This window comes from Bos taurus, chromosome 10, assembly GCF_002263795.3.
Source record: "Bos taurus isolate L1 Dominette 01449 registration number 42190680 breed Hereford chromosome 10, ARS-UCD2.0, whole genome shotgun sequence".
Classification (NCBI taxonomy): domain Eukaryota; kingdom Metazoa; phylum Chordata; class Mammalia; order Artiodactyla; family Bovidae; genus Bos; species Bos taurus.
In genome coordinates this window covers 46,745,973-46,773,515 of record NC_037337.1, presented here as the reverse complement: position 1 = coordinate 46,773,515, position 27,543 = coordinate 46,745,973, and the positions used below count along the sequence as shown (strand labels likewise).

General features: G+C 41.9%; 1 protein-coding gene across 6 annotated transcripts in view; it reads left to right on the top strand.

Moving 5' to 3' along the window:
• Window positions 1-1,280: 1,280 nt before the first annotated feature.
• Window positions 1,281-27,543, top strand: part of APH1B (aph-1 homolog B, gamma-secretase subunit) — a 117,077-nt gene continuing 90,814 nt past the window's right edge. For 5 of the 6 annotated variants that reach the window (XR_009496046.1, XR_009496047.1, XR_009496045.1 and 2 more), the window contains exons 1-4: window positions 1,281-1,487; window positions 3,651-3,821; window positions 10,548-10,618; window positions 11,712-11,834. Coding sequence is in view for 3 of the 6 variants with exons in the window: in XM_010809264.4 (XP_010807566.1) it covers window positions 1,375-1,487; window positions 3,651-3,821; window positions 10,548-10,618; window positions 11,712-11,834 (478 nt within the window). In the remaining 3 variants the exon portion in view is untranslated. The remainder of the gene's footprint in view (window positions 1,488-3,650; window positions 3,822-10,547; window positions 10,619-11,711; window positions 11,835-27,543) is intronic. The other variant, NM_001191403.1, reaches the window with a different exon arrangement.

The following is a 27,543-nucleotide window of genomic DNA, read 5'->3' as shown; positions in this document are numbered from 1 at the left end:
TCCCCTGTCCTGGATCCAAAGGGGGTTGGGGACCTCCACTCCTCTTAGGCACCTCACGGCTGGCGTCCTTGGCCAGCCTGATGTATACGATTAGTGGCAGCAGGGGACTGAGTGCTTTGCTCCAATTTTAAAATCTCCAGCGATCTCTGCCTCTGGATCAGAAGCTACTACGCCTTGAGACATGTTAGAACTGGACACGGAACAACGGACTGGTTCCAAATTGGGAGAGGAGTATGTCAAGGCTGTATGTTGTCACCCTGCTTATTTAACTCATATGCAGTGTATATCATGCGAAATGCCGGGCTGGATGAAGCATAAGCTGGCATCAAAATTGCCAGGATAAATATCAATAACCTCAGATATGCAGATGACACCATCCTTATGGCAGAAAGCGAAGAGGAACTAAAGAGCCTCTTGATGGAAGTGAAAAAGGAGAGTGAAAAAGCTGGCTTAAAAGTCAACATTCAGAAAACTAAGATCATGGCAGCCGGTACCATCACTTCATGGCAAATAGATGGGGAAACAACAGACTATTTTCTTGGGCTCCAGAATCACTGCAAATGACTGCAGCCATGAAATTAAAAGATGCTTGCTCCTTGGAAGAAAAGCTGTGAGGAACCTAGACAGCGCATTAAAAAGCAGAGACATTACTTTGCTGACAAAGGCCCACATAGTCAAAGCTATGGTTTTTCCAGTAGTCATGTATGGATGTGAGAGTTGGACCATAAAGAAGGCTGAGCACCAAAGAATTGATGCTTTCAAACTGTGTTATTGGAGAAGACTCTGGAGAGTCCCTTGGACTGTAAGCAGATCAAACCAGTCAACCCTAAAGGAAATCAATCCTGAATATTCATTGGAAGGACTGATGCTGAAGCTGAAACTCCAATACTTTGGCCATCTGATCCGAAGAGCCAGCTCATCCTGCTGCTGGGAAAGATTGAAGGCAAGAGGAGAAGGGGCGACAGAGGATGAGATAGTTGGATGGCATCATCGACTCAATGGACAAGAATTTGAGCAAACTCCGGGAGATGGTGAAGGACAGGGAAGCCTGATGCTGCAGTCCAAGGGCTCGCAGAGTCCACGAGGGCTGAGTAAGCAAACAACAACAGCGCCTCCAGAGCGGAAGCCCGGTGAGGCCCACCCCGCCCCCGAGCCCCTCCAGACCTGCCCCGCCCCGCCCCGCCCCTCCGCAGCGGCCCGCCCCACCGCCGCGCCCCGCCCCGCCCCCACCACGCCCTCGCCCTCCGCCGCGCCCTGCTCTCGCCCCGCCTCCAGTCCCTGGTCCTGCTCCGCCCTCGTCCCGGTGCACAGCTGGTTCGGCGCTCTGCGCCCCAGGGTCCAGGCCAGGCCCCCCGGCCGGCTTCTGCGGTCGCCATGACGGCGGCCGTGTTCTTCGGCTGCGCCTTCATTGCCTTCGGGCCTGCGCTTGCCCTCTACATCTTCACCATCGTCACCGAGCCGTTACGCATCATCTTTCTCATCATTGGGTAAGGCGGTTGCGCCGGGAAACCCGGACTCGCGGCTCCCCTCCCCCGCTGGGGGTACCCGCGATCCCTGGCGCCCCACCAAACTTCTTGATCACGTTGGGCTTTAGAGCGGAGAATGGTTGGAAGAGGGAGAGCTGAGACCCCTTTCCCTGGGACTTCTTGCCCTCCTCCGAGGGTCGGCGACCTCAGAGAGCGAGCTCACATCGTAAAGGAGCTAACACCGTGGGTCTCAGAAAACTCTGACGCTTGGTTCGGTAGTCTGCCTAGGGTCCGTGGGCGGGCGTTCGTCATACATTAAAACTGTGTAAAGAATTGTGGATAACTTCAAATATGCATCTTTGATTTATTTTGGAGAGAGCGCGCCTCAGATTCAAACAGGCGTCTATAATCCCAAGCTAGTTAAGAGCCCTTAAGCACCTGGGGATCAGGTGCTTTAAAACACACTCCTGCCCAGCCCCTACCCGTGATCAACTGAATAGGAATGTATAGGGGGTGGGATTCAGAACACGCAATTTATTTTAAAAGACCCAGGTGATCCAGGTATGCGGCCAAGGGGTAGAAGCCTGTGAAAACTCCGCGGCACCTGTAGTACATCTCTTTGCAAGAGCTTGGTCAATACCGAACTCCTGTGGCGAATGTGATCATAATGCCAGTTTTCACCTATCTGGCAGCTCTTACTGGAGCTTCCCCATGACCCTCTGTGCTGTTGAGTCTCAACTGGCATCAGGAGAAACGGCCAGGCCAGGCCAGTGAGTCCCACCTTTTCTGAACTTCTTCACCTCTCTCACTGTATTGAAAGTGCTGCATCACAAGAGTCATTTAAAAACCAATATAGAGGGACTTCACTGGTGGTCCAGTGGTTAAGAATCTGCCCTTCAGTTCAGGGGACTCTGGTTCGATCCTGGTTGGAGAACCAAGATGGGACATGCCTGCCTTGGGGTAACCACGCCTGCTGGCCACAACTAAGATCCTATGCGGCCAGGTAAAACAAAACAAAAAATACAATAGAGATTTGGGCAGAAGGTCTGTAAAGCTTGTTATAATCATTAAACTCCACAGGAATGTTGTAAAAACCAGACGTGGGAAACTGATCTAGATCAGAGCACAGGCTTTCAACATCTGGATTTTAAACAACTGTTCTGTTAATAGAGACATAGACATTTTCCTGGAAAAAATATTTACACATCAGTGGACAAAGCTTTAGTTAGGAAGCTTAATTAGCAAATAACGAAGTTTCCAGCCAGACAGTCCTTGGCAAATAGTCTTAAGATGTACTTACAAAAAGAGGGGTCAGTGAAAAACGTGATTTTTTTACGAAAAATTTCAAATTCCTCTTGGACTGCATGTTTGTTTCACCAGGGAAACCGCACATTAATTAAGAACAGTTGAACGTTTTCTGTCAGGAAATCTCTTTATTCTCAAGCAGGGTTTTATTTTTATTTATTTTATTTATAATTCTTTCAGCTGTAAGCAGTATATCTTGGCTCTATACGTTTTATTTATCTTTAACTTTTTACTTTGTTTTGAGCTGTAGCCAGTTAACAATGTTGTGATAGATTAAGGTGAAGAGCAAAGGACTCAGCCATATGGATACACGTATCCATTCTCCCCCAAACCACACTGCTATATTTAAAATGAATAACCAGAACCTACTGTGTTTGGAGAAGGCGATGGCACCCCACTCCAGTACTCTTGCCTGGAAAATCCCATGGATGGAGGAGCCTGGTGGGTTGCAGTCCATGGGGTCGTGAAAAGCCGGACACGACTGAGCGACTTCACTTTCATGCATTGGAGGAGGAAATGACAACCCACTCCAATGTTCTTGCCTGGAGAATCCCAGGGACGGGGGAGCCTGGTAGGCTGCCGTCTATGGGGTCACACAGAGTTGGACACGACTGAAGCGACTTAGCAGCAGCAGCAGCAACTGTGTATAGCACATGGAATCGTGCTCAGTGTTATGTGGCAGCCTGTACATTTTATTATTATTATTGCCATGTGATATGTGGGATTTTATTCCCCAACCAAGAATCTAACCTGCTCTCCCTGCATTGGAAGCTCAGAGTCCTAACCACTGGATGACCAAGGAAGTCCCTTTTTTCTTTCCTGCTTTTAAATCATTTTTGATCCTGTTCACTTATAACTTTTTTCCCCTCCAATTTTCAGAGCTTTCTTCTGGTTGGTGTCTCTGCTGTTTTCTTCCCTCATTTGGTTCACGACAGCAACCCTTATTGGTAACAAAGATGAACCAAGAGAGAAATATCTGCTGATATTTGGAGTGTTAATCTCAGTCCTTATCCAAGAAATGTTCCGGTTTGCATATTATAAACTTTTAAAGTAAGTGTTTGGTTTACCTTTTTCCCCAGTGTTTTTTGAATTATTATTTAGTAATTTGAAACATTAGTATGTTGTTGTATTTGAAGGTCCGTGTCTTCCTACATAGTTCCAAGCCAGGGGATGGTACACTTCCAGCCTGAAAATATTGAGTATTTTGAGTTGTGGGCCCTCATTCCTTCCTTCACTCATTCAAAAAATATGTCTTGAGAGTTTGCTTAATGCCATGCACTACTCTGGGTACTGGGGATACCTCATGATTAAAAGACAGTCTTATGGTGGTGGTACCTTATAGTGGAAAGAGACAACAAATGAATAAATAAGAAAATATATCATATATTACAAGATAAGTGCCATAGAGAAAAATAAGGTAGAGCAAGTCATTGAAACAATAAGTACAAAAACTGTTCCAAATCAGAATTTATATGTGCTTCTCTTTGACATCACCTAAAATAGATAATTCTTATGGCAGTTATGCTTGCCATAATTTTGACTGTATTGGGGAAACAGGTGTTCATTTTGTGATAATGTCATATGATTTCATGTCTGTAATAGAAAAATACATTTAAAAAAAAAAAGTGGGCGTGAGTTCCCTTTCTAGGCCAGGAAGCAGGTCATCTGTAGGATCCATGAGGAGCTCACGTGAAACCACTATTTGAAAGCAGAGCTTGAACTTGGAGCAGTAGTTTCCTTCCGGCAGTCATGAGTTTGGCTTTGATTACGTAGTAATGCTTAGTTAGTAGGCTGATAAATGTGCTGTTTTTTCATTTCTGCAAATGAGTTCATTAAAGCACTTTATGACTTTCAAGGGTGCAACCAAGACAGAAAGGACCTCAATAGCATCTCTTGTAATAGGCTTCTGATCCTTTGTTCCTGCCAAAATGCCAAGGCTTCTGTATTTTTTACTTGATGCTTTTAATAACAGATACTGAAATTTTAATAATGAAGCAATTTAAACCACGAGTAGAAAACCAGGAAGCCATTGCTTAGAAGCAAAAGTAGTATCTTAGAAAAGGTTTAAAAATGAAAGTTCCATTAGTTCCTGGAAATATTAAAGAGCAACAGATAAAAATCAAAGATAACATTTCAGGTTCCATGGGAATTACAGTATCCTTAAGAGATGGACATTCAGCTATGGTTGAATATTTCTGGCATGCAGCAGTTAACTGCCATTCCAAAATTTAATTTTTACTGTAGAATATGTTAAGGTAATAAAAATCTCCCCTCTGTCTCACCTCTACCATGCACAGGCAAAAGCAGTCTCTCGCATGGTTGTCATCTTATCTCTTTCAAGACTGTGCATTCCTCATTTTCTCACCTGGCCCTTAGAAGACACGGATGTGACTTCCAAATCTTTTCCTGTCTCTGTTCTTTTATGTCAGTGGACACACCCCTTTCTGGCAGTGCCCGGGGTTTACCTGTGCCCAGGACCCAGCACAGTGCCCCGCTGTGGTCAGAGTGATTCAGAAAGCAGGGCCCTTCCCACCGTTGACAGGGCACTTTTCTCTTAAGCCAGCTTCTGATTGTACTGGACTTTCTTACTCTAACGTCATCGTCATTGGCTCACATTGGTTTTGCGTTTTCTGATTTCAGTAGATTTTCATAGATAGGTCCTGGCTTTAGTAATAACCCTTTAGGTCTTGAGATTCTACAACCTCAGTTACCTGAATTGGCTGAGTATCTGCTGTTCTTTACTGTTGTGTTTCTTCATGATTTCCTCCTGAAATGCAAAGCTTTATTGGCTCTAACCCAAGGTTCCAGTGGCAACCCGCTCTAGTACTCTTGCCTGGAAAATCCCATGGACAGAGGAGCCTGGTAGGCTGCAGTCCATGGGGTCACTAAGAGTCGGACACGACTGAGCGACTTCACGTTCACTTTTCACTTTCATGCATTGAAGAAGGAAATGGCAACCCATTCCAGTGTTCTTGCTTGGAGAATCCCAGGGATGGGGGAGCATGGTGGGCTGCCGTCTGTGCCGCACAGAGTCAGACACGACTGAAGTGACTTAGCAGCAGCAGCAGCAACCCAAGGTTCCAAAAGACAACAAGCCCAACATGAGTTGCCTTTTTGTGGGGAGTGGGGGCGGGGAATGGTGGCTATTGCTGTGCTGCTTGTGGGATCTTAGTTCCCTGACCAAGGATTGAACCTGCATCCTGGCAATGACAGTGCGGAGTCCTAACCACTGGATTGCGAGGGAATTCCCCATGGGTTGCCCTTTTTAATGAGGGCAGTGAGGGCATAGGACCACATGCGGAAGGAAGTATTGCTGTCAGTCTGCAGGCTCTCAGGCCAGGGAATTCAGAGAAACCTCCTTGGCCTTCTGGGGAAACCATATTTGGTCCTCCAAAAGGACCTTTGGAGATTTGCAGATAAATAATAGGACAAATATGTATTAACAGGTGCCTTTGTTTGCCTTTACAAAATGGATCTGCAACAAACCTTTGGAATATGATAAGTATTTTCCTAGCACATTTTTAAAATGTTGGATGTTATATAGTTACATGTTAAAACAAGTTTGAAAATTATGTACTTTACTCATGACTAACATTTATATAGATATATTTAAGTTGCTCTCTTAGGCTTCACCAAATTAAATATAGGAACTTCAGTTTAATCAATATTTTAACTATCTCCACTGCCAAGGTAGGTTTTGAAATTTTAAGTTTAAAGTACTGCCTCAATAATATTTTTGCTACCTGAATTTGGTGCCAAGATTTAAGTGTGGAGAGCTTGCACCAGTTTTATATATATATAGAGAGAGAGTCGAATCAAAGTATTTATTGTTGTTTAGTCACTTCAGTAGTGTCCAGCTCTTTTGTAGCCCCATGGACTGTAGACTTCAAGGCTTCTCTGTCCATGGAATTCTCAAGGCAAGAATACTGGAGTGCGTTGCCATTTCCTTCTCCAGGGTATCAACCCGGGTATCAAACTTGCGTCTCCTGCATTGGCAGGCAGACTCTTTACCACCGTGAGCCACTAGGGAAGGCCACTTATCATTGTAGTTCAATATGAATTTATTTCATGACTCAGGCCTTAGGAACAGTGCTTCATCTTGAATGAATGAATCGTAACTTTCAGCCTAGCAAAGCATTGCACTGTGAGAAATTGACACGTGGCCACAAATGATAGTTTTTTCTAGCTTAATTAGAAGGAAAAAAAAAAATCCAAGTTATGGTCCTGCGTATTGCCTAAAATATACACTAGAATTTTTTTGGCTTGGAGTGAAGCTTTTGTAGTTTCAGTTGTCTAATAATGCTGATCCCATAAAGATTTGGTAATTTAAAAATCATTTATAGAAGAAGTGATAAGATAATCATTGCTACAACCTTTTAAAAGGCATAAGTCTATTTTAAAAAATTTCTAAAATAGTGCATTTACATGCATATTCCGTGGTACTTTCCCTCTCTTACTTACGCATGTAGCACTGAATCAGAGCAAACAAGAAAGCTGGTATGATTTATCATATGTTTTTCAGTTTATATTTCAAAAAATTGAGCTTTTTCTTTTTTTGTTCTTAGAAACAATAATAAATGCAAACAGAATTTTTCCATTTCAGTAAAATGGTGAGATGAAAATCACTGTCCCTCACGTCATCAGTTGTGTGTTGTTCCATCAGGAACTTGGAAGCAGATGACGGTGCCTTTTACTTTTTCACTTCCTGGTATTGGCGCTGAGAACTGTTGGTGCACTAGACCTTTCCTTCCTCATAGGAGGAGGACATTTACAAAAGTTTTCAGTTTACAGCCTTAATATATTTGTGATAGCAGTACTTTGTTATACTAAATATCAAAAATCTTTTATTCATTACTGAGCAATTTATATAAAACAGAAATCTTCCAAAATTTACTGATTCTATTATACCATTATATCTGTTTGTTGATGGAGATTATTGCTCTTATGTAGGTCTGTAAGCATTCATTAGCCTTTCAAAACACTCCTGTGATAGGTGAGTTTATATAGGCTACTTGGGCATTTCAGGTGGTTACTGTTCCAGAGAAAGAAGATCACAGTCATGTAAATTCTGGCTCATGTCCCTGCTACTAAATGATGCTTCCAAATGGAGAGCACTGAAATGGCAAATTTTTCTTTTCCTTGGTTTTTTTTTTGGTCTTGTTGTGTGGCATGTGGGATCTTGGTTCCCTGACCAGAGATCAAACCTGTGCCCCCTGTAATACAAGTGTTGGGTCTTACTTAACCACTGGACCACCAGGGAAATCCCAAAGACATTTTTCTTTATGCTTATTACTATTTGATTGAATTCTGTGTTGCCTTATTTAATACATTAAATAATATATATATATAGCAAATATATATAAATATATACTTATATTTATGTGATGAGATAGGCTCACTGCAGTGAATATGCATACCTTGAAATTTAATTAACACAATAACCCAGAATATAAGTTCTGTGTTCTGGCTAATTTTCTACTCTTAAACTCACTCACTCTTGTTTCAGCACTTGTTGAAAAGTCATTCTAAAATGTTTGGTTCCTTAGTTGCTTTACAAAATGTATTTTATGGTAAATATAATTTAAATATCCTTTGAGTCAGGAATATTGTTGCAGACTTTCTAACCAACAAGGGATAGTAATAGTGACGAGAGTGAAACTGACCTGGCCACAGTCCTGACACATTTGTGGCGGAGTGGGGGGCAGGACTCATGCTAAGTTTGCAGGTTGTCCACAACAGAAGCCTGGATACAATCACTCTGAAGATCATTTCTTACTGAGCAGTGGTTCTTTCAGGTATTCACTTATCTTCTTTTCTGAAGGTAGCATTTTATTCTCCCCTGAAGCCTGATTGGGGATATGAAAGAACTGTTTTAGAATCAGAAGACCATGTGATTAGGTATCCATATGAGAGTTCAGACCATCAGTCTGAACAGGATTTAAAAGTTAAGGAGAGGGACTTCCTTAACTCTTCCTTAAGGAGAGGTGGTCTAGTGGTTAAGACCTGGCTTCCAGTGTGGGCGGCAGGTTCGATCCCTGGTCAGGGATTTAAGATCCCACATGAAAGATCCCCATAAGAACAACAACAAACAAACCTAAGACTAGAGAGAGATGGGGTGAATAACTATCAATCATTGGTAAAGATGGCTTTTTTGAGCAATTTTTGCCTGAACTAGGCTTTGAGGAATGAGTACCATTTAGGTTCTACGGAGTGGAAGGTAGAAGGGAGGGTGGCACAATAAGTCTAACCCAGGCAGAAATGCAGCGAAGTACTAAGAAAGTGGAATTAAAGATACAGTACTTTGGGAAGAGGAACAGTTCAGAGTGGTAGATGCCATGGCATGTTGAATTAAGTACTTCCTAAGACAGACTGGTTCCAAATAGGAAAAGGAGTACTTCAAGGCTGTATACTGTCGACCCTGCTTATTTAACTTCTATGCAGAGTACATCATGAGAAACGCTGGGCTGGATGAAGCACAAGCTGGAATCAAGATTGCTGGGAGAAATATCAATAATCTCAGCTATGCAGATGACACCACCCTTATGGCAGAAAGCAAAGAAGAACTAAAGAGCCTCTTGATGAAAGAGAAAGAGGAGAGAGAAAAAGTTGGCTTAAAGTTCAACATTCAGAAAACGAAGATCATGGCATCCGGTCCCATCACTTCATGGCAAATAGGTGGGGAAACAGTGGCTGACTTTATTTTTTGGGCTCCAAAATCACTGCAGATGGTGATTTCAGCCATGAAATTAAAAGACGCTTGCTCCTTGGAAGAAAAGTTATGACCAACCTAGACAGCATATTCAAAAGCAGAGATATTACTTTGCCAACAAAGGTCTGTCTAGTCAAGGCTTTGGTTTTTCCAGTGGTCATGTATGGATGTGAGAGTTGGACTATAAAGAAAGCTGAGTGCCGAAGAATTGATGCTTTTGAACTGTGGTGTTGGAGAAGACTCTTGAGAGTCCCTTGGACTGCAAGGAGATCCAACCAGTCCATCCTAAAGGAAATCAGTCCTGAATATTCATTGGAAGAACTTATGTTGAGGCTGAAACTCCAATATTTTGGCCACCTGATGCAAAGAAATGACTCATTTGAAAAGAGCCTGCTGCTGGGAAAGATTGAAGGCGGGAGGAGAAGGGGATGACAGAGGATGAGATGGTTGGATGGCATCACTGACTCAATGGACATGAGTTTGAGTAAACTCCTCAAGTTGGTGATGGACAGGAAGGCCTGGCATGGTGCAGTCCATGGGCTTGCAAAGAGTTGGACACAACTGAGTGAGTGAACTGATACTGAAGCTTAGTCATGGTGGTGCTAGTGGTAAAGAATCACCTGCCAGTACAGGAGAATAAGAAATGAAAGTTCAGTCCTTGGGTGGTGCAGCCCACTCCAGTATTATTGCTTGGAGCATCCTGGACAGAGGAGCCTGGCGGGCTACAGTACATAGGGTCGCACAGAGTCAGATATGACTGAAGTCACTTAACACACAAGCTTAGTCATAAGTATTGCTTTTTTTCCCCCTTATTAAACCCAATACTGATGGCTTGTTTACTTATATTATTTTTCCTATTCTTTGTGAATGTCAGATAAAAGGCAAAAGTTGATTGGAAATTTTGGTTGATTTTAGTTATTTGAAGCTTTGTTGTACTCATTTAAATGGATTTTAGATTTAGAGTATAATCTGATCAAAAACCTCATTAAGTATCTGAATTTTAAGATACCTTATGTGTTTTTCTGATATACTACTATAAAAAAATTATATGTGTGTTTTTATTTTAGAAAAGCCAGTGAGGGTTTGAAGACTATAAACCCATATGAGAAAGCACCCTCTATGAGATTGCTGGCTTATGGTAAGTTAGAGCTGCATAGTGTTGTAAAGATAAAAAAAAAAAAAAAAACAAAACCTGACCTAAAAGCCATTTTTATCTTTTATAGCTTTGTGGGTTTCTAGTAGTATTACTGCATTGACCTATTGGTGTATTTTTTGTTGTTGTTGTTTTCTAGAGCCCTTTTATATGGAGAAGGCAATGGCACCCCACTCCAGTACTCTTGCCTGGAAAATCCCATGGACGGAGGAGCCTGGTGGGCTGTAGTCCATGGGGTCACAAAGAGTCAGACATGACTGAGCAACTTCACTTTCATTTTTCACTTTCATGCATTGGAGAAGGAAATGGCAACCCACTCCAGTGTTCTTGCCTGGAGAATCCCAGGGATGGAGGAGCCTGGTAGGCTGCTGTCTATGGGGTCACAGAGAGTCGGACACAACTGAAGCAACTTAGCAGTAGTAGCAGAGCCCTTTTATAAAGGAAAGTGATTTCAATTGACTCTTATCTGTGTGTCCATTAACTATTAACCAAATTTGACAGTTAGGTTTTTATTAACATGTATACACTCCGTTAACAGTTTCCAAGTGATGTTACTATTACCCTCTCTGGGTTGATTCCATGAATTTGTACTGGGAAAACTCTTCATATTAATACAGTTAATACCTTTTCATATTTTTCTTTCAGAATTATGGTTTAAAGGTTGGATCTAGGTTCCTAAATTGAGTCACCCAGCTTGACTGAGGGATCCCTCTTTACAATGCAGTCACCCCTCAAGCTCAATTGCATCAAAATTAATTCTGTAGACTCTGTTATCATGAATTAAAGTCAGAGCTTTAATATCATATCCGTCTCGCCTGTCACTTCAGAGCCTTCTTGGATCTCTTTCTGTCGTTTTTCATTTCTCTGCTACATTTCACTGTCCATTCCCCCACGCCTCCACCCCAGTTCATCATTTTGCCAAACACTTGCCTTTTCTGAGACAACTTCCCACTGCTTCTCCAACAGTCTGTGCACCCTTTTTCCTTCAGCAAAATAGTGTCCCCCAGTCCTTGGGGATGTGATTTGAAGAGAAATCATAGTGTGAATAAGGTTTAACAGTGTTTTCCTTCCTCTTTAGTTTCTGGCCTGGGCTTTGGAATCATGAGTGGCGTATTTTCCTTTGTAAATACCCTGTCTGACTCCTTGGGACCAGGCACAGTGGGCATTCATGGAGACCCTCCCCAGTTCTTCCTATATTCAGGTATGTGTCTGGTTTGAATGTTCAGACTTCTGGTCTATGGTCATCCCTAGTGGAATTCCCTGGTTTAGGAATTCCAGTGAATAGAAATTTATGTTGTACCTTCTAAAGGCAAGGTACTGTTAGACACTGTGATGAAAGAGACCTAGGAAAGTAAGAATTACAGTTAGGGTATTTTTGAATTTTAGAGTGGATTTAGCTTGTATAAAATTCATTTTTCTGTTACTATACTAATAATTTTGCTGTATAGTTGATATAAGTGAATTTTTATAGGGTTAGGGTTCGGGCACTAGCTACATGCTTTTTTGATTTTTTCTAACAGCATTATTTTTATTTATTATTTTTAACATTTAATTTTTAATTGGAGGACAATTACTTTGCAATATTGTGATGGTTTCTGCCATACTTAAGCATGAAACAGCCACAGGCATACACATGTCCCCTCGCTCTTAAACCTCCTTCCCACCTCCCTCCCCACCCCACCCCTCTGTGTTGTCACAGAGTGGGTTTCCTGCATCATGTAGCATGTCCCCACTGGCTGTTTCACATGTGGTAATGTACATTTCAGTACTGCTCTCTCAAGTCCTCCTACCTGCTCCCTCCCTGACTGGGACCAAAAGTCTATTCTTTCTGTGTGCACCTCTTTTGCTGCCCTGCAAATAGAATCATCAGTACCATCTTTCTAGATTCCACATATATGTGTTAATATACAGTATTTGTCTTTCTCTTTCTGACTCACTTCACTCTATTTAAGAGGCTCTAGGTTCATCAGCCTTATTAGAACTGACTCACATGTGTTCCTTTTTATAGCTGAGTACTACTCCATTGTGTATATGGACCACAACTTCTTTATCCTTTCACCTGTTGGACATCTAGGTGCTTCCATGTCCTAGCTATTGTAAATAGTGCTGCAGTGAACATTGGGGTACATGTGTCTTTTTCAATTATGATTTCCCAGTAGTGGGATTTCTGGGTCATATGGTAGTTTTATTCCTAGTTTTTTAAGGAATCTCCACACTGTTCTCCATAGTGGCCATATCACTTTGCATTCCCACCAACAGTGCAAGAAAGTTCCCTTTTCTCCACACCCTCTCCAGCATTAATTGTTTGTAGACTTTTTGATGATGACTGTTCTGACTGGTGTGAGATGATACCTTATTGTAGTTTTGATTTGCATTTCTCTAATAACGAGCGATGTTGAGCATCTTTTCATGTGCTTATTAGCCATCTGTATGTCTTCTTTGGAGAAATGTTTGTTTAGGTCTTCTGCCCAACTTTTTGATTGGGTTGTTTTTCTGATATGAGTTGCACGAGCTGCTTGTATATTTTGGAGATTAATCTTTTGTCCGTGTTTCATTTGCTATTATTTTCTCCTATTCTGAGGGTTTTCTTTTCACTTTGCTTGTAGTTTCTGTCATTGTGCAAAAACTTTTAATTAGGTCCCATTTGTTTATTTTTGTTTTTATTTCCATTACTCTAGGAGGTCAGTCATAGAGGATCTTGCTGTGATTTCAGTCAAAGTGTTCTGCCTGTGTTGTTTTTGTTTTTATTTTTATTTATTGGCAGTGTAAGGACTAATCTTTATAGTCATCTTGGCCGCTTTGGGGGATGGAAAGTATAATTTAATCTTGAAATTGAGAGGAAGGAAAACAGTTCTTATTTAATGTGAGGTAATGTCACTTATCTAAAAAATGTGTGTACCATATCTAAAATTGCAACTGTAACAACCCATCTTCCTTGTTTCTTAAGAACTGGAACATGAGCAGGAACTTAGAGTCCCTTGCTCCTCCCCACTCCTCCCCCACAGGAAACTGTGGCCCTGATTTTGTGGTGTTCAGTCCCTGGGTTAGCCAGGTCTGAAAGTTAGGTTTTTAACATGTACAGATGTTTTACTTTGATGCTAAAACCTGGAAGTTTTACCTTCATGTGTGTATCTGAAAAAATATATTTAGTCTTCTTGCTTTTGAACATTTAAAAATAAACTGTACTGTATTCTTTAAAAAAAAAATAGTTGAGTTCACCTTTATCCAAAGATGCCTATAAAAAAAAGCCAATATATTTCAAACTGCTTTTTCATCCATCAGATGAATATTGTCCCCGTGATACAATGATCACACGTTTAAGAGTTGGTAGTGTACATAATTAGTATAAAATCTCTCCTAAATTACACAAGAATCTATCAAAAAATAGTTTTCTAAAACACCACTGTATTTTTTTTTGTCTTCATAAGCTATATCATTGAAATAAATGACCCCATGCACAGATTCTTTTAATTAAATCATCTTTAACATCTTTATAAAAGTAATTTGTCTTCAAGGAGCTTATCATTTTGTAGGGGGAATAAGACCCCCCCCAAAAAGTGATTAATCTCGTCAAGGCAGTTTGAAGTAATAACAGAAAAGATATAAGATGAAAGTGTTAGTCGCTCAGTGACGCTGGACTCTCTGCGACCCCATAGACTGTAGCCCGCCAGGCTCCTTTGTCCACAGAATCTCCCAGGCAAGAATACTGGAGTGGGTTGCCATTTCCTTCTCCAGGATAAGATGAGGTATAACCGAATTTTAAAAATTGCTGCAGTAAAAAGTTGACAGATATCCTGCATGTTACAGTGATCCTCTAACCCAGTGGACTCTCGTTCATCATTTCGGTTTAGGCCTTGTTACCTCCTGTCTAGATTACTACCATTAACCCCCACCTGGTTAGTCTTTCCTCAACACACTTTCTATAGGTATCCATCCTTTATACTGTCCCCAAATAAATCTTTCCTGTGTAAAACTAGGTAAGGGCTTTTCAAGGCCTGCAGGATAAAGTCAAGGCCCTTCACATCTGGCTGCAAGTTAAGGGAAAGGAAAGTATGTTAGTACAGTGGGTCATACTGATTTAGTCGTGCCTCCAACAGAGCAAATTATCTTCCTTTTAAACATCCCATAACTAGAATATTTCTGACAACGTAAAAAAATCGTAATAAGGAGTCTTAGCGTTTTTTTAGAACTGGAGTACAAGTAGCTAAAATCTGTTAGAATCCAATATAAATTAATAAAACATAGCCAGGAGGGGGTGCTAGAGTTTTCTGTATTTTTCTAAATCAGTGTATTATACTGCTACATAAGCAGTTTTCTTCTTTGCTTCTCAAATAACAGTCTCCTAATGAAATTTATTTTTCTACCAGCTTCTGTCACTAGATGGCGCTAATTCTCTTTAGAGAGCTAGGCTGTTTTTGCAAGATTGACTTAAAAGATTCTTTTAGAAGAAAGTAAAAAATGTGCAGCAGTTTGGTGATAGTATGTGTGACTTCTGTAAATTCAAGAAAAAAACTGTTATAATATCTTTAGATAATATCTTTAGAGGTGGCAAGAATACACAGAAGAACTGTACAAAAAAGATCTTCATGACCCAGATAATCACGATGGTGTGATCACTGACCTAGAGCCAGACATCCTGGAATGTGAAGTCAAGTGGGCCTTAGGAAGCATCACTACGAACAAAGCTAGTGGAGGTGATGGAATTCCAGTTGAGCTATTTCAAATCCTGAAAGATGATGTGGTGAAAGTGCTGCACTCAATATGCCAGCAAATTTGGAAAAGTCAGCAGTGGCCTTAGGACTGGAAAAGGTCAGTTTTCATTCCAATCCCAAAGAAAGGCAATGCCAAAGAATGCTCAAACTACCGCACAATTGCACTCATCTCACACGCTAGTAAAGTGATGCTTAAAATTCTCCAAGCCAGGCTTCAGCAATACATGAACCATGAACTTCCAGATATTCAAGCTGAAATGGCAGAGAAACCAGAGATCAAATTGCCAACATTCGCTGGATCATCGAAAAAGCAAGAGAGTTCCAGAAAAACATCTATTTCTGCTTTATTGACTATGCCAAAGCCTTTGACTGTGTGGATCACAATAAACTGTGGAAAATTCTGAAAGACATGGGCCCACCAGACCACCTGACCTCCTTCTTGAGAAATCTGTATGCAGGTGAGGAAGCAACAGTTAGAACCGGACATGGAACAATAGTCTGGTTCCAAATAGGAAAAGGAGTACATCAAGCCTGTATATTGTCACCCTGCTTATTTAACTTATATGCAGAGTACATCATGAGAAACGCTGGGCTGGATGAAGCACAAGTTGGAATCAAGATTGCTGGGAGAAATATCAATGACCTCAGATATGCAGATGACACCACCCTTATGGCAGAAAGTGAAGAGGAACTAAAAAGTCCCTTGATGAAAGAGAAAGAGGAGAGTGAAAAAGTTGGCGTAAAGCTCAACATTCAGAAAACTAAGATCATGGCATCCAGTCCCATCACTTCATGGCAAATAGATGGGGAAACAGTAGCTGACTTTATTTTTCTTGGCTCCAAAATCACTGCAGATGGTGATTTCAGCCATGAAATTAAAAGACGCTTACTCAAAAGCAGAGACGTTACTTTGCCAACAAAGGTTCGTCTAGTCAAGGCTATGGCTTTTCCTGTGGTCATGTATGGATGTGAGAGTTGGACTGTGAAGAAGGCTGAGCACCAAAGAATTGATGCTTTTGAACTGTGGTGTTGGAGAAGGCTCTTGAGAGTCCCTTGGACTGCAAGGAGATCCAACCAGTCCATTCTGAAGGAGATCAGCCCTGGGATTTCTTTGGAAGGACTGATGTTGAAGCTGAAACTCCAGTACTTTGGCCACCTCATGCGAAGAGTTGACTCATTGGAAAAGACTCTGATGCTGGGAGGGATTGGGGGCAGGAGGAGAAGGGGATGACAGAGGATGAGATGGCTGGATGGCATCACTGACTCGATGGACGTGAGTCTGAGTGAACTCCGGGAGTTGGTGATGCACAGGGAGGCCTGGCGTGCTGCGATTCATGGGGTTGAAAAGAGTTAGACACGACTGAGCGACTGAACTGAACTGAACTTCTTGGAAGGAAAGTTATGACCAACCTAGATAGCATATTAAAAAGCAGAGATATTACTTTGCCAACACAGGTCTGTCTAGTCAAGGCTATGGTTTTTTCAGTGGTCATGTATGGATGTGAGAGTTGGACTATAAAGAAAGCTAAGCGCTGAAGAATTGATGCTTTTGAACTGTGGTGTTGGAGAAGACTCTTCAGAGTCCTTTGGACTGCAAGGAGATCCAAGCAGTCCATCCTAAAGGAGATCAGTCCTGGGTGTTCATTGGAAGGACTGATGTTGAAGCTGAAACTCCAATACTTTGGCCACCTGATGCTAAGAGCTGACTCATTGGAAAAGACCCGGATACTGGGAGGAATTGGGAGCAGGAGGAAAAGGGGACGACAGGATGAAATGGTTTGATGGCATCACCGACTCAACGTACATGGGTTTGGGTGCACTCCGGGAGTTGGTGATGGACAGGGAAGCCTGGTGTGCTGCGGTTCATGGGGTCGCAAAGAGTCGTACATGACTGAGTAACTGAACTGAACTGAATATCTTTAGCTAAGTTAGGATAGCAGGCTGACCATACTATGGATGTGTACCTATAGAGTCAGGAATACCTGTTACTTTATCATGTGCTAGAGTTTATTTGTTATAACATCATTCTTTGGAGCATAAATTTTGAATTATACATTTAAGAAATTGCTTATTGCATTTAAGAATATAATCTCAAATTTGCTTGTATTTGTGTTTATTGTATGTATTATTTGCTGCTATTACCATGTATTTAAGCATGAGATCATTTAAAATTTTTCATTTAGTTTCAGTTCAGTTCAGTCATTCAGTCGTGTCCAACTCTTTGCGACCCCATGGACTGCAGCACACCAGGTCTCCCTGTCCTTCACCAACTCCTGGAGTTTACTCAAACTCATATCCATTGAGTTGGTGATGCCATCCAACCATCTCATCCTCTGTTGTCCCCTTCTCCTCCTGCCTTCAGTCTTGCCCAGCATCAGGGTCTTCTCAAATGAGTCAGTTCTTTGCATCAGGTGGCCAAAGTAATGGAGTTTCAACTTCAGCATCAGTCCTTGCAATGATTATTCAGTATTGATTTCCTTTAGGATGGACTGGTTGGATCTCCTTGTAGTCCAAGGGACTCTCAAGAGTCTTCTCCAACACCACAGTTCAAAAGCATCAATTCTTTGGAGCTCAACTTTGTTTATGGTCCAACTCTCACATCCATACATGACTATTGGAAAAACCATAGCCTTGATTAGACAGACCTTCATTAGCAAAGTAATGTTTCTGCTTTTTAATATGCTGTCTAAGTTGATCATAATTTTCCTTCCAAGGAGTAAGCGTCTTTTAATTTCATGGCTGCAGTCACCATCTGCAGTGATTTTGGAGCCCAAAAAAATAGTCTGTCACTGTTTCCACTGTTTCCCCATCTATTTGCCATGAAGTGATGGGACCAGATGCCATGATCTTAGTTTTCTGAATGTTGAGCTTTAAGCCAACTTTTTCACTCTCTTCTTTCACTTTCCTCAAGAGGCTCTTTACTGTACTCCATTACAAATGGCTAAGTAATAACCAGAATAAAAAAGACTATGAAATCTAATTAGTATATCTGTTAGTACAAGTTATATACTATGTGATACCTGTATGTACATAGGTTGTCATGTAGCAACTAAGCATAGTTTATAAATTAAATGTATTATAAGTTAATTCTTTTTGTTTGTAGTTGTGTAGCAGGCTAACATTAACTTTTATTAGAATCATTACCATTTCTTAGAAATTCTGTATAGAGGCAAGGTATGGGAATTGAGTCTTAAGTTCAAGTCATATCCTGGCTCATTAATTTAGTATTTTAGGCAAGTCCTTTGATCATTTAATCTCTCATTCCATAAATAAATATTTTTATTCAATAGCCCAGTCTGTATATACTTTCCACTCACAGTGGGGAATAAAGACAAACAACTGATGGTAACAAAGTGCGCTAAGTACTGTGATGAGGAAGAGCCATGAATGCACACAACAGCTCTCACCCACTCATTGTATCAGTGCTTCTCCTTTGTAATACTTACCATATTTGTAGGTAATTAGTCAACTGTGTAGTTATTTGTGTCTTTCACCCCAACTGGATGCTCAGCCATAAAAGGGCAAAGACTCTGCCTTGTTTCCTGCAGTATCCCCAGCACTTTGTGGAGTTCTTTGTTTCTAGATGAACTCATAAATATTTTTTGAAAAAAAAGGAAAGGTAGGCATTGCTTATGGAGGAAGTGCTGTCAGTAGAAAGTTAAAGGATGAATAGTAGGTAGGCTGGCAGAGCAAGCTGGGTGTTGGGAAGGAATGTTCCAGGCAGAGGGAAGCAGTCTTCCTAGTAGTCCCGGAGGTAAGAAAGACATTGTTCATGGGTACAGAAGTACTGGACTTCCGTCCAGCCTTCAATTTCCTCCTCTTTCATCAGAGGCAAAAATAATAACCTAGCTCCAGGTTATAAAGAATTAAATGAAATTAGAGAGCATATATTTAAGTGCTTTATAAACTATAAAATGGCCTAAGGGTAGAGAATTTGGTTCTTGAAGCATAGCATTTAGAGAAAGGATAATTCCTCTGATTTATGTGGTATCTGGGTTCATCAGTCTGAATCGGCTCCCTTATGATTTAGAAGAAGAATGTATTAATTACTCAGTAAGAATATCTGATGTTTTATTTTTAAAACTTCCCTAAGTCATTTCATTTACATTATATTTTCTTGGCAGTGCTCTTGTCTAGGTGAGATTTTCAACTTTTTAGCTACTAAACCTTTTATTTGGAGAAGTCAGTATGGGTCAGATCGCATGTGAAGTATCATGTTCAGTTCTTTTTTATTTCTTCAAGGTAATTATATTTGCTTATTTCTGGCTGTGCTGGGTCTTTGATACTGAACACGGACTTCTCTAGTAGTGGCCAGTGGAGGCTACTCTAGCTGTGGTGTGTGAGCTTCTCACAGCAGTGGCTTCTCTTGTTGCAGAGCACCAGCTTCAGCAGTTAGGGCTCAGTAGTTGTGGCACATGGGCTTAGTTGGCCCACTCAGTGTGTGTAACATTTCCAGACCAGGGATTGAACCTGTGTTTCCCACATTGGCAGGCAGATTCTCAACCACTGGACCACTAGGGAAGTCCTTGTGTTCAGTTCTGAGCATTGTGATTTAATAGGAATACTGAAGCACTAAAGTTGGTATAGAAGAACATCATTCGTATGGTGAAAAACCTAGAAGCTGTATGACTGAAGGGCAGAGGAATATTGCGCTTAAAGAAAAATGAAAGGGAATGTGGGAGATTCCATTTTTGTCCAAATTTGTCATTCTGCTGTAGTAAAATTATGCATCCACATCCTTCCATTGCCTTATGATGACTAGATTGTGCTTGCCTATCGCTGACTTTGACCTCAGTCCTGTGACACGAATTGGCCAAATGGCTAATGTAATGTAAGTCACTAACTGGATATAAGTCAGTGACTTAAAAAGCACTTGCATGGTTGGTTCTGCCCTCTTCGGATCTGGGTCATGGACCAGAGAACATGCCCCGTAGTTAATGCCCCTTTAGCCTGGACCACAGAATGAGCGTGTATAAAGCAGACCTGGGCCCAGCCTGCGGTGACAAGCCAACCCAGCTGTACTAGTAACAGAGCTGTCCAGTGAGCCTGGGCTCACTTGATCAGCCAAAGCATAGTCATCCTCTAGACAAATGAGCATGAGAGTAAATCTTTCTTGTTGAAACCCAGTGAGTTTTGTTTTTTTTTTAATTCATTTTACTTTTATCCCCACAGTATTTTGAGTATAATCTCTATAATGTGGCAGTTTGTTAAATGTTTAGACTTTTAAGTGAAAGCACTTGGTGTGCAAAACTATCTCTGCTGCTAAGTCGCTTCAGTCGTGTCTGACTCTGTGCGACCCCAGAGACGGCAGCCCACCAGGCTCCCTGGGATTCTCCAGGCAAGAACACTGGAGTAGGTTGCCATTTCCTTCTCCAGTGCATGAAAGTGAAAAGTGAAAGTGAAGTCTCTCAGTCGTGTCCGACTCTTCTCGACCCCATGGACAGCATCCCACCAGGCTCCTCCGTCCATGGATTTTCCAGGCAAGAGTACTGGAGTGGGGTGCCATTGCCTTGTCCAAAAACTATCTAATAACTACCAATTCCAAAGTGGTAGAGGAACTATTACATTATTAATGATACAGAGAAAGTAATTGCCTATAAAGCTTAATCTGCAATTCTTATCTTTTTCTGAATTTGTTAGAGTCTTAATTATAATAAATGATCCCAACTGTCTCTGCTGGTGATACAAGGATACTTCATATACTGTCATTGGCTTTGTCACCAAAGATGTATTTTCATTCTGTGCTTTCTTTACATCAGTAGTGCAATAGTCTTTCCTTCAAGTTGCTCAAATAACTGAAAATGTTAAGGTTATACTTTGTAAATTTCCTCTCCCCAAGCCTTGGCCTGTTACAGGCTCTAGTAGCCTGTGATACATTATCAAGTGTGCGGAGCCCAGGTGGCTATCTTCAGGGAGAGCTGCTGCTGCTGCTAAGTCGCTTCAGTCGTGTCCGACTCTGTGCAACCCCATAGACGGCAGAGCATAGACAGGCAGTTCAGTGAATTGCGTCAGAGAGTGGCTGAAAGAATGCCACAGCCTGCGGCTCTTCCACGGGTGTCCCCGGTAACCTTCTGAGACACTGACGTCTCCTTGCTCCCGTGGCTGGGTGAAGAGGCCCTGCTGACCCCTTTGCAGCTCAAGCAGCCTGAAGCCTTATGCTTCTGTCTCTCCAGGCCTTATATCCTCTTTTATTTATTTATTTGGCTGTGTCTGGTCTTAGTTGTGGCGTGTAGGATCTTCAGTCTTCATTGCAGCATGCCAGGATCTTTAGTGGGCAGCATGTGGGATCTAGTTTCCTGACCAGGGATCGAACCTTGGCCCTTTGCATTGGAAATCTTAGCCACTGGGCCACCAGAGAAGTCTGAGGCCTGTGTCATCCTCACATGTGAATTGGTCCTTATTTTCTTTATCTACTGCTGCCTTTAACATTTGGTGCTATGAATAAATAAACATTTATTTATTTGGTGTGTGTTTAGTGTCTTTTTCTTCAATGAATCTTACAGAGTTTTTTTTCATAGCCACGATGAGCAGCCATGATAGTACCCTGTAAAGATGATTTGCATTGGGAAAAAGTAGTCTTTTTTTAAAAATATCATTCAGCATAGTATCTTCCTTCATTTAGTTCTATAGGAATATTAATTTACCCATGACACCCAATATTAATAATTTGCAAGGAGAAAAAAAAATCCTGTCTTCAGCTTTATTGATGAGCCTGGCCTTCCTGATCCTCTGCAGCGCCATGGCTGGGCCCCTGGCATTTACTGACCTGCTCTGTGCTCACATCTCACCAAGGATTCTCATCAGCACTGGAACCGCTTCTACCAGTTCATCTTCTCCTTCTCCCCTGCTCTGCTAGAGAGAACCACCCTGTTCCCCTCGGGGTGGCTGCATGGCTCGGTTTCTGAGGGAATTGTTCACGTTGCAACACGTCTCATTGGTGTTATCTGAAGTTTTCCAACACTATTCCTGGAACAGGTTTTAGCTCAGTTTCCCCAAACCGCTTTTCTTACATGCATAGATGTTTGGAAATCTTCATGGTTCTTTTAAGGGATTAATCAAGCTTGAGGTTTATTTTAAGAGACGGAGCTATCAGATTTTACCATCTTTTTCATTCTCAAGTTCTTGGCCAAACATTTACTTGAATATTTTCATTTACAAAGATCTTCTTGAATGTTTCTATCTTGAGATTGAAGTGCCTTGTTTCAAATGGTAGGCTGTTTTTCCATTTCTCAGGGGACTTTCTCCTTACATTCACCGAAAACAATGATTTACAGTATCCTGGACCTACAAGCATTTCTGGAGGACAGAAGACAGAGGGACAGCGTCTTTAGAGCGGGGTACCTCTGTTGTCTCCCTCATCTCAGCTGAAGCACTTCCATCCTTCCTGTTGCTCAGGCCCAAAAGCTTGGAGTAATCCTGATTCTCCTGTTTTTTCATTAAGTCACATCTAATCCAACTGCAAATGTTACCTCTAACTTCCATTTAAATCTCCATCCAGGTTCTTATGGGCTCGGTTTTGCTTTAGATATGGCTTTAGGAGTGGAAGTTTGAGAGCTGGTTTGGAGCAAGCATTTTAAGAAAAGATAAACCTGATGGTGGGTAAGGTAAACCTGCAGCCATTCCAGGGCAATATCAGATGTGGGAAGGTCCTAGTTAATTTCATGAAGTCAGTGAAGCAGTCATACAAAGTATTTTTTAAATTAATTTATTTTTAATCAAAGGATAATTGCTTTACAGCATGCAAAGTATTAATAGAACCCTGAGAGCCCACACACACTGAATTAGGAACTTGTACCCCAGGTTCCTATAAGCACTGCCTTACACCCTACGTGCCAATGGCAGCTCTGGCCAGTGAGTTTGGCGTGGTTTCTTATGCAGCATTTTTGTGACAATAGTTGAGCTATAACAGGGAGTTTCAGGTATTTTTAATGTGCCACATATGGGAAAAAAGAGTTGACTTTTGGTTCTTCAAAGAACCTTCCTAGGCTTCTTAAGAAGCAGGAGCTGGTAAAAGACTTCTCAGCCTTGTTACTGTTGGCCTTTGGAGGTCTTTGTTGGGGTGGTGGCGGGGGCTGTCTTGTGTATTGTAGGATGTTCAACAGCATCCCTGGCTTCTGTCTACTAGAAGCCAGAAGTACCCCACCCACAGTGTGGCAACCAAAAATGTCTACAGACATTGACAGGTGACCTCTGGGGGCAAAATCACCCCACTTGAGATTCACCAAATTAAAAGGCCAGATTTGGGTTCAGTTTGAGAAGAGACTTTCCCATAGTGACTGTTGTGATGAAATAAGCTTCTAAACTGGGAGTAATTGGAAGTGGACCCTGTGTGGGATCTGCTTTTTCATTGCACAGGGGACTGGATCAGACAGCATTTAAGGGGCTTCCCAACGCTGACTCTCCACACTGATTGGAGGAGAGAATTTCATCATTCGTCACCATCTGCTCTGGGGCTTGTCAGCATAACATTGTTTCCTTGGCAGTCTGTTCAGCTCGTGAATGTCCTTCAGGAGCATTTTCATAAATCTGAAATGATATTTCATAGTGTTATATTGTTTATATTCAGATTGCTTTCAGGACATTTTCTTTTTGATCTGGTTGGTATTAAGGGCTAGTACTATGCCTTTCTTATGGCTATATGAGATGGCGTTCAAAATGTCTTATTTTAATGTGGGAGAATGTTACTTGGTTAGTAATAAATGTACATTTATATTACAATAAACTAGATAACAGAATTCTGTTACAGTTTTTAAAGCAAAAATGTAAAGTTAAATCCTTATTACTGGAAAAGCATTTTCAAAAGCACTAGTTGTGTTCTGGGGTCTGACTTGGGCTAGGTCACTAGAGATCTCTCCAGGATCTGGCGAGTTTCTGCAACCAGGAAGGAAAGAGGAGAGGCTGTCACTTTGCAGAACCTTGATGCGCCAGACCCTTCTCTTACTGGGGAAGAGAAATCAGGAGCCCTTTAGTAATCACACCGTGGCTCTGGGCAGCTGAGTTTGAGCCTTGGCTTTGGGAAGTCCTCCTCTGCCTGTTGTTGCCACCACCCAGCAGCAGCAGCCCGTGGTGCTCTCTAGCCTGGTTATAGACATTCTCTGAAGTTGGCAGGGGAAGCCAGATAGCTGTTTCCATGCTAGTATTAGAATCAGTAGCTATATTAGGCTGTTGTCTGTAAGGACAGAAGAGTAGATACTGGGAATGAGGGAGAGAGGGACAAGCATGACAATGAAGATAGTTATGAGTTTGTGTGCTGGAAAGCTTGGGCTGTGTTCAGCAAGGATTGATGAACCAAATAGTAAATGTAGCCTCTTAGAGATAACACTGAAACATTTTCTTTAGAAATAGGTTGGATTGAAACATTCTCTACCAAGAGAATGTGTAAAAGGTTATTAGAAGAGGAAGTCCATTATCAAACTAGCAAGCTAAAAACAAAACAAAACTAGAAAGCTATAGTTTCACAAACAGATGTACAATACTTCTTAGCACTCTTCAGCTTTCTGATTGATGTTCCCAAATATTAGAAATTACGGAAGCTCTTTTTATTAATCTGGATTATAAAAGCACATAATTTTGATATTCTTATAGTTAACTTAGAAAAGTATTTTTTCGTTAAAAAAAATATTTAATTTGGCTGTGCCAGGTCTTATTTGCAGCACTCAGGATCTTCAGTCGTCACTGTGGCATCAGGACCTTTAGTGGTGTCATGTGGGATCTAGTCCCTGATCAGGGATTGAACCCGGGGCCCCCTGCATTGGGAGCGCATAGTCTTAGCCACTGGACCGCCAGGAAAGTCTTGAAATTTTTTTTAACTTTTAAGAGTATTAGAACAAAGCAATGGGGATTCCCTGGTGGTCCAGTGGTTAGGACTCTGAGCTTCCACTGCAGGTTTCCTGGGTTCAGTCCCTAGTTGGGGAACTAAGATCCTGCATGTTGTGTGGTAAGGCAAAAAAAAAAAAAAAAGCTAAATTTTAGAATTAGATTCATTGATTCATTGAAGGACTTTTAGAATTTTGTATCTTTAGGAACATGACATGAGAAAGGTTTAGTAAATAAAAGACAGTACCCTGCTGCTGCTGCTGCTGCTAAGTTGCTTCAGTCGTGTCCGACTCTGTTCGACCCCATAGATGGCAGCCCACCAGGCTCCCCCGTCCCTGGGATTCTCCAGGCAAGAACACTGGAGTGGGTTGCCATTTCCTTCTCCAATGCATGAAAGTGAAAATTAAAAGTGAAGTCGCTCAGTCGTGTCCGACTCTTCGAGACCCGATGGACTGCAGCCTACCAGGCTCCTCCGCCCATGGGATTGTCCAGGCAAGAGCACTGGAGTGGGGTGCCATCACCTTCTCCAGACAGTACCCTAGTGATACTATTAACAAATCTTCATTTCTAATTGTAGTTAATTCCATTTACTATAGAGAAGTATCGAAATAGTGTGTATGTAGCTCTAGCTACATGTATATGACAGAATCATTTTAGATATTCAGGTCTCAGTTTCTGTTGGACCTCTAACCAATTAGGAAAAACAAATCCCAGTAATCTAAGCAGCACATTGTAATAGTAAAGGCTTATGACCATAGAAGCCATCTAATAATAGAAACTCAGTTCAATTCAGTCACTCAGTCATGTCTGATTCTTTGCGACCCCATGAACCGCAGCATATACCAGGCCTCCCTGTCCATCACCAACTCCCGGAATTTGCTCCAACTCATGTCCATTGAGGAAGGCAATGGCACCCCACTCCAGTACTCTTGCCTGGAAAATCCCATGGATGGAGGAGCCTGGTAGGCTGCAGTCCATGAGGTCGCTAAGAGTCGGACACGACTGAGTGACTTCATTTTGACTTTTCACTTTGATGCATTGGAGAAGGAAATGGCAACTCACTCCAGTATTCTTGCCTGGAGAATCCCGAGGACAGGGGAGCCTGGTAGGCTGCCGTCTATGGGGTCGCACAGAGTCGGACACGACTGAACCGACTTAGCAGTTCACGACGCAGCAGCGTGTCCATTGAGTAGGTGATGCCATTCAACCATCTCATCCTCTGTTGTCCCCTTCTCTTCCTGCCTTCAATATTTCCCAGAATCAGGGTCTTTTCCAGTGAGTCAGTTCTTTGCATCAGGTGGCCAAAGTATTGGAGTTTCAGCTTCAGCATCAGTCCTTCCAATGAATATTCAGGACTGATTTCCTTTAGGATTGACTGCTTGGATCTCCTTGCAGTCCAAGGGACTCTCAAGAGTCTTCTCTAACACCACAGTTCAAAACCGTCAATTCTTTGGCACTCATCTTTCTTTATAGTCCAGTTCTCAATTCCATACCTGACCACTGGAAAAACCATAGCCTTGACTAGACGGACCTTTGTTGGCAAAGTAATGTCTCTGCTTCTTAATATGCTGTCTAGGTTGGTCATAACTTTTCTTCCAGGGAGCAAGCGTCTTTTACTTTCATGGCTGCAGTCACCATCTGCAGTGATTTTGGAGCCCCCCAAAATAAGATCAGCCACTATTTCCCTGTCTGGCTCCAAATATAAAGTCTGTCACTGTTTCCCCATGTATTTGCCATGAAGTGATGGGACCAGATGCCATGATCTTAGTTTTCTGAATATTTGGGCTTTAAGCCAACTTTTTCACTTTCCTCTTTCACATTCATCAAGAGGGTCTTCAGTTCTTCTTCGCTTTCTGCCATAAGGGTGGTGTCATCTGCGTATCTGAGCTTATTGATATTTCTCAGGGGAATCTTGATTCCAGCTTGTGTTTCATCCAGTCCAGCATTTCTCATGAGGTACCCTGCATATAAATTAAATAAGCAGGGTGACAATATAAAGCCTTGATGTACTCCTTTCCTGATTTGGAACTGCTGCTGCTAAATCGCTTCAGTCGTGTCCGACTCTATGCGACCCCAGAGACGGCAGCCCACCAGGCTCCCCCGTCCCTGGGATTCTCCAGGCAAGAACACTGGAGTGGGTTGCCGTTTCCTTCTCCAATGCATGAAAGTGAAAAGTGAAAGTGAAGTCGCTGAGTCTTGGCCGACTCTTAGCGACCCCATGGACTGCGGCCCACCAGGCTCCCCCGTCCCTGGGATTCTCCAGGCAAGACCACTGGAGTGGGGTGCCATTGCCTTCTCCAGATTTGGAACTAGTGCTAGCTAAATAAATAAGCCATCAAATAGGAATACCAGTGTTTTAATAAATGTCTGAGAGATCCTGTT